Source organism: Aptenodytes forsteri, unplaced genomic scaffold (genome assembly GCF_000699145.1).
Source record: "Aptenodytes forsteri isolate BGI_AS27 unplaced genomic scaffold, ASM69914v1 Scaffold57, whole genome shotgun sequence".
Classification (NCBI taxonomy): domain Eukaryota; kingdom Metazoa; phylum Chordata; class Aves; order Sphenisciformes; family Spheniscidae; genus Aptenodytes; species Aptenodytes forsteri.
The window spans coordinates 949,456-956,305 of NW_008796220.1; the positions used below are offsets into that span (position 1 = coordinate 949,456).

The 6,850-nt window shown below is 52.4% G+C and overlaps 1 protein-coding gene across 1 annotated transcript; it reads left to right on the forward strand.

Moving 5' to 3' along the window:
* Positions 1–2,767: 2,767 nt before the first annotated feature.
* On the forward strand, positions 2,768–6,850 carry NEIL2 (nei like DNA glycosylase 2). The gene is made up of 4 exons (XM_009288990.1): positions 2,768–2,905; positions 4,051–4,382; positions 5,898–6,094; positions 6,534–6,850. Exons 1-4 carry the CDS (start codon positions 2,768–2,770, stop codon positions 6,848–6,850), a joined length of 984 nt encoding a protein of 327 aa, XP_009287265.1.

Here is a 6,850-nt window from a genome sequence, read left to right on the forward strand (position 1 = left end):
ACTGGGGGCAGAGGAAGGGCTCTGGAGCACAGAGGAGCAGAAGGGGGGCAATGAAGCAGGGGGGAAAGGCTGCGTGGTCTGCTCCCCAGATGCATGCACAGGGTGAGCCTGGGAAGGGCAGTGGCTTGAGGGCTGGATGCAGGGATGTGGGGCTCAAGGGGTGTGTGCTATGGGTGCCCGCTCTGGGGCTCTGTGCAGTGCACGTGAAGGTGCTGGGCTGTTCCTCCTTCCCCAGCAGTCTGGTGTGGGCAGACTGCCTCCACTGCCTGGGGGAGATGGGGTGAGGGGGGGAACTCGGGGCTCAGTTGTTTTGGAGAGCTGCAAGTTGATGCTTGGATGAGTGTGAGAAGATAGCGAGCTCTGCGCTCCCTTAATTGCATGTGGAGCGTCACGGCCGTGCCTTGAAATCCCTGCAGGAGCCTTGTGCAGGGGTGTGAAGCCATGGTGGGGCTTCCTCTGCGGCGGCGTGTGGGGCTGCAATCCCTGGGCGCAGGTGAGCTGGCAGTGTGGGCGTGCAGGTAAAGCTGGGTTGAGGCGGACAACAGCCCGGTCCTTGTTATGTCCCGGTGCGGGTGCTTGGCTTCTGTCTGAGCGCAAGGACTGGAAATGAGCCCATACATGGGGAGGATTTCTCCTGGAGGCCTGGCTCCCTGCCCCAGATCTGTAGTGGTACCGGCTCAGGTGGCTTGTTGGGACAGGCTCTGGGGTGCAGTGGTCGTGCTCTTGGGGAGGTGGGTGTCATGCCCTGCAGAGGGCTGAGGCTTGTTATCCTCCTCTTCCTCCTTGGAGGGGGGAGCATTTTGGAAGACACTGAAGTAGGTTTGGAGTGAAAAGGCAAAGCAGGGAGGTCTGTGGAGAGAAGGAGAAGACCGGAGATGGCAGATGCTGGTTCTTCTGATGCCCTGGGGGAAAGGGCAGGCTCCCCTCTTGAAGAGGAGCATTACTCCACTGTCCAGAGTGGCTACAGCTGGGGCAGCGTGTGCATTAAAACCTTACCAAGTGCTCAGCACTTGCAGTCTCTCACAATGTTGTGAACTGAATCAGCAGTAATCAGAGCTGTGCAGCTCTGCAGGTGATGAGCTTCGTTGGGGTCTGAGCTCTGGGCTGTGTGAGCTGTCCTGGGGCTCATTCCGTGACATGAAGCCAGCGCCTGGATAGTCGGGAGGAAGACCCAAAGGGCCTTGATCTGCAACTGGCTTTTGACTAAAGTCTGAACGCAATATGCAGCTTTTTTGGGTGAAACTGGAGCAGGCCTGTGAATAATTATCCCATGCCCTAGGAGACACAGGAATAAAGCTCAGTCTTTTACTCCTGGTAAAGCTAGCTTGTATGACCAATTAATACCTTTAATTTCATGTCTTGGATCCAGGTAATGTTCCCTGACATGTTTTCCTCTTGAGCTCTTCCGAAAGGGATTGGGTTTGTGCTGCAGGCTTTTACAGCCATGGTGCCTTGCCTGCTCCTGTTGAGGGTACGTCCACACCTCGCTGCTGTTCACAGCCCCAGGGGGGTGGCTGCTGGCTTAAATGCCTCTTCTAGGCTAAAAGCTTCAGTGGACAAGGATGTCCCCTTGCTGTGGCAGGGGGTGGTTTGGAGGGCTGGGGTAGGAGCATGTGGCACAGAAGGCTTTGGTTTCACAGTCACTCTGAGCTGATGCAAGTGTGGGCTGCTGTACCTGAGCTAACCCAGACAGCGGGGAAGCTGAGATGCCAGCATGAGGTGGGAATGCCTCTTCTGGTGGGGGACCATGCACAAGATTGCTGTTGATTTTCACATCAAGCTATCTCGGGGCTGTGCCAGGTAGCTCAGAGCCTTGTACTGAGTGCTGTGGAGCTTGAAGCCGAGCCTCTGGTCGGTGCTGGTCTCTGGGATTAGTCTGCAGGGGCAATTGGCACTGCGGGATGAAAGCCAAACCACACTTTCCATGTCCTGGAGCCTGCTTTCTTGTACACCCAGGCAGAATTTCACAGAAGAACTGCAAGTGACGTGTGGCTGGGATTTCATGCCAGAAATAACCCCTTACCTACCGGTGTGACTTTCTGGAGGGAGTTACAGGATGCTGTAGGATGGTGCTGCTTCATCTGCCCCTCATTCAGAGTCTTCTGATCCCAGATGCTGCTAGTAGAGTGCATGAATGCTCCCTAACTGGTCCCGTGCCATTGCAGTCAGTGGGGCAAGCAGCTGGTAAAGCAAAGGGAGGGGATGAGCTAACTCCAGTGCCGATCAGGGAGCTTACCTTGGTGGCTGTATCAGGAACAGGATGGCCCACCATGGCCTGCACTGGTTCTGGTTCGTTATTATCTATGTAAGGTCGCATTCCTCCTTTGTGCTGGGACATCGAGGCTGTGACTGAGGGAATGGTTGGAGTTAGGTGAGCTCTTGTTCCTGGTGAGGAGAGGGATGCTAAACAGTCTAATTTAAGGTCCTGTACAGAGAACCTGCGGTAGGAAAGGACTTCTGGAGATCCCCAGGCCAAATTCCTGCTTGTGGGGTGAAAACTACCATTACAGCAGGTTGCTCCGGGCCTTATTTGATTGAATTATGAATATCCCCAAAGATGGAAATTCCCCCACCTCCCTGGGCCTGAAAGAAACCGGTTTCTCTCCATGGACTTTGCCACAGGGACTTGAGGAGGAAAATGGGGGTGAGGAGATTGTGGTGAGCGCAGCCTCTGACTGGTTTTGTTTGTTTCTGAGTTGCAATTTTCCTTCAAGTCTAGGGCACCAAGTGTGAGAAGGACCTGCTCTTCCCTCAACAGCTCCTGGAGATGCCGGAGGGCCCATCGGTGAGGAAGTTCCAGCTGCTGACCTCCCCTTTTGTGGGACAAGTGGTGGCCAAGGTGGGGGGAAGCAGCCGGAAGATCAATGTCAATGACCTGAATGCCCTGAGGCTCCAGGACTCCCAGGTGAGCTGTACTAAAGATGAACTTATTGATCCGTGACGAGTCTGAGGCAAACCACCGTTGTCCTGCATCTGGATCACAGAAGGTGCATAACCTGAGAACGACATGAAGCTTGTGTTTGAGGTGGACCCATTGGCTTTGTTTATAGCCACAAAACAGGCCAGGCATGTGGCCAGAGAGATGTGAATGCCCGTTTTAGAGTACCGCTCTGTGTTGCAAAGCTTGGGTCAAGGTTACTGTGAGGAGAGGCTGTTGCAGTGATGTGGTTGGACACGGAGATGCCCAGAATTATTTGCAGTTTTGAGCCAGTCATGTTAATGCACGCTGTCCTCCTCTCAAGGGATGAGGAGTTGGTGTTGGTGAGGGCTGTTTGTAGAAGATGAGAGTTGATTCCTCTCAAGGGATGAGGAGTTGGTGTTGAATGAGGATGAGGGCTGTTTGTAGAAGATGAGAGTTGATTTCTTCCGTATGTGGATGTCAGAAGCAGCAGCCTTGTTTCCCTCAGCTGTGAACTTGCACAGTTGCTTCCCTTATACCAGAGGGCAGGGTTTCACCTGGCTAGGTTGAAATGTCTATGCTGTGGGCACTTGTGAGATAGTCACGCTGGGTCAGTCCTGCTGGGGGTTTCACTTGCCTGACCTCCTTCAGATGATGGTTTGGACCTGACTGACCAAATGCTAGTGCAGCTTCACCTCTGATTACATCATAGTCTCGGCTGAGGACACAAATGTGAGCGGCTCAACAGTCATTTGTGGCTAGCCTGTGGCTTCAGAGCCACCCTTGAGTCAGGTCACCCTAGCCTGAGACCCTTGAGGCCAGCACAAAGTAGGGAGGCAAACGAAAAGCAGTGACGACAGACTTCAAAACCCTAAGTGTCTGTCCCGGTATGTCTCTTTGGCCTGACAGGAGTCTCTGGGAGGGCTTCACGCTGGGGTGGCATCTGAACACCTGGTGCTTCATGTAGACAAAGAAGGGATGCCGAGAGGATGACTGCAGCTCTGGTGGGAATGGCTCAGATGCTAATGAATCCCGCGTTCAGGGTGGGGTGATGTGCCTTCTGTCTAAAAGACAGTTGCAAAAAATAGTCACTTGTATGGAAACAGCCACAGGTTATGTGGATCCTCAGTACATCCCACCTTTTTTCTCAGGTTCACGGGAAGAACTTGTACCTGGCATTTGTGGCAGCTGAAGGTCCCTTAGGACCAACTGCAGAAGAGACAGTGCTGCAAAGAGAGGCTGCTAGTGGGGCAAGTTCTCCTGCCCAGGGAGGGCAAGAACAGGTTCGTGTTCCACAGACACGTCCCCAGGATGAGGAGCTGCGGGAACTTCAGCACTCAAGAGCTGAACCTCCAGATGCAGCAGAGGGTCCGGGCAACTGGCTGCGCTTCCACTTCGGCTTGTTTGGCAGCATTCGGGCAAATGAGTTCTCAAGAGCAAACAAAGCCAATAAGAGAGGGGACTGGAAAGACCCTACACCCAGGTATTTGATGGAGTCCTCGCAAACTCTGCTTTCTCCCTGCCTCTCATTCTGGAGAAGCACTCTTCTGTCTCAAACTAAATTTGTGTGGGAATGCTCTTAGTCTTGTCTTTTTTTTTTTTCTCTGATAATTCTTAAGATAAGTAGGCATGAGGGATGGCATGAGTGGGTGTGGGGTGTGTTCAACCAGGGAATCAACAGTAGGACTGTTGTCTGGGTGTTCCTATGTTGTAGGTGTCTTGCAGGTCTTCCAACGGTGTCAGTTGGTCATGGTTTTCTTTGGACATACCTTATCTTAATACTGCATGTTCTTCTACCCTTAGTAAGAAATTGGGTTTTCTGCCCTTTGTTGCCTTCTTCCTCCCAGCCACATCCTCTCTAATGCTTCCCTTTTTCTGCTGTCTCTGTGTGCTTCATCTCCTTTGTTTTATGAAATCAGAGAATTAAGCGATTGCACTTGCAGGATGCATGTTGCCTGCCAGCCTGGGGATCGTAGTACCAGCTCGGTTAAGATTTTTATTCAGAGAGAGAACTTTTAGGATGCTAGACTGAATCATGCCCTGACAATGCCAGTTTCTCCCAATTACATGTTTTTAAAAAAGCCTTGGATAAATAGCATACATCTAGGGTAGCTGGAATCACTGGTTGGAGTGATGCTGTTAAAGGCAGCAGTGTGCTAAAAATACAGGCAACAGTCTGTGTCCTAAGTCCCACTGGAAGCGTACTGAACAAGGGAGGGTAAATACTGGAAGATGATGTGGACTCTGCTCTTGTGAGCTCTTTATCCTGAGTGGTTAATAATGTACAAGGTGGGTGTCTGGCCCCTGTGTATGCAGTGTACTTGGTAGGGACACACTCCCCGCTCCCCCATCCTGCAATCTTTTGAAGGATTGCTTTATTTCTACACAAATAGTTTCAGACATAGTCAGTTTTGTGTGCTACTTTGAGCATCAGTCTCCCTGACTGCGGGCACTACTGCTGGAGCCCTTGGTCGTCTGGCTTGCCTGCTGGGGAGAGCTCAGATGCTGATGAATCTCCCTGCCTGCTGCTGCCTCTCGGCTAGGGACCACAGGCCAGCAGAAAGAACAATTGTCCAAGCTGTGTGGGTTCACAACCAAGTTTCTTGGCTGAAATCATTAGAGAGGCTACCTTGCATTAAGAAGGTGGACTGGCGTGTTGGAGTGCCTGCTGTGGCCCTGCGCACACAAGCATGCGTAGCGATAAGCTGCGGGGAAGGGATAGCTGGACTAGGGTACAGGCTCGGGGGACTGGTACTGGCTCTCATGAGAATGAGTAGGCATGTGCTTTCCATGGGCTGACACCTCCCTGTGTGCTTCTCCATAAGCTTATGTCATGTACAGGTTCTTTTCTCACCTTCTAGTGGTTTATCACTCCATTGCAAAGCTGCTGTCTTTCTGCTCTTTCCTTTCTGTGCAAGTGTCTTCAGCCAGAGCAGAATATAACAGATGGTTCAGGGATGTTTCTGGCGAGAGACTTCAACTTCTCTGCTTCTCCCAGGCTGGTTCTGCACTTTGAGAGCGGAGGCTTCCTTGTTTTCTACAACTGCCGAATGCACTGGTGCTCATCTCCAAGGGCTGATCCTGCTTCCGACATCCTGTCTGTGGAGTTCCACCGCGGCCGGGCGCTGGATGCCCTCCGCGCACCTGATCCTGTCTGCTACACTCTCTTAGACCAAAGATATTTTTCAGGACTGGGTGAGTTCCAGGGCATAGTGGCAGAGCAAGAAGTGGAGGAAGGTGGGTGGGATGCCTACAGATCCAGAGCTGAACCTTTTGCTCCTTAGCCTTATGGCTTCTGGTTGATCCAGCTGAGGGTACGTGGTCATCTTGCCAAGGACAAGGCTTGCGGTCTTTAGCCACAGGCTTCAGATGGTTGAGTGCACCGCATGAGCACAGTGAACTGTCTTCGTGTGTGTGATTAGGGATTGGCTTGTACTTGTGGAAGAAAGGAAGGTCTGCTTCAGGGGTAGTGGGCAGAGACTATCTTCCAGTCCAATCCCAGCTGTAAGTCTACTTGGGAATGGCGTTGCTAGCTGTGATCCTTGAGGCAGAAGTCACAGTGATTGGAGCCGTCGGTCTGCATCGTCTTGATAAGAAATATCCTTATTGTCTCCTTATTTCTGACCCTTTCCAGGGAACATCATTAAGAATGAGATCTTGTACCTGGCCAAGATCCATCCGTTAACACAAGGCTCTGTCTTGGCGCTCTCGGATCTGGAGCGTCTGCTTGACTGTGCCATTCAGTTCAGCTCTGCCTGGCTGCACAGCAAGCTGCGTGGCAAAGGGCTGCACCCTCAGATCTACCAGAAGGAGCAGTGTCCCCTCGGGCACGCCGTGATGAAGGGAACCCTTGGACCCTCAGGTGGCTTTAAGAGACTTACGTGGTGGTGTCCTCAGTGCCAGCCTGCGGTGCTGTCAGGGGATGGGGATCCTTCCCCAGCCACCGAGTGA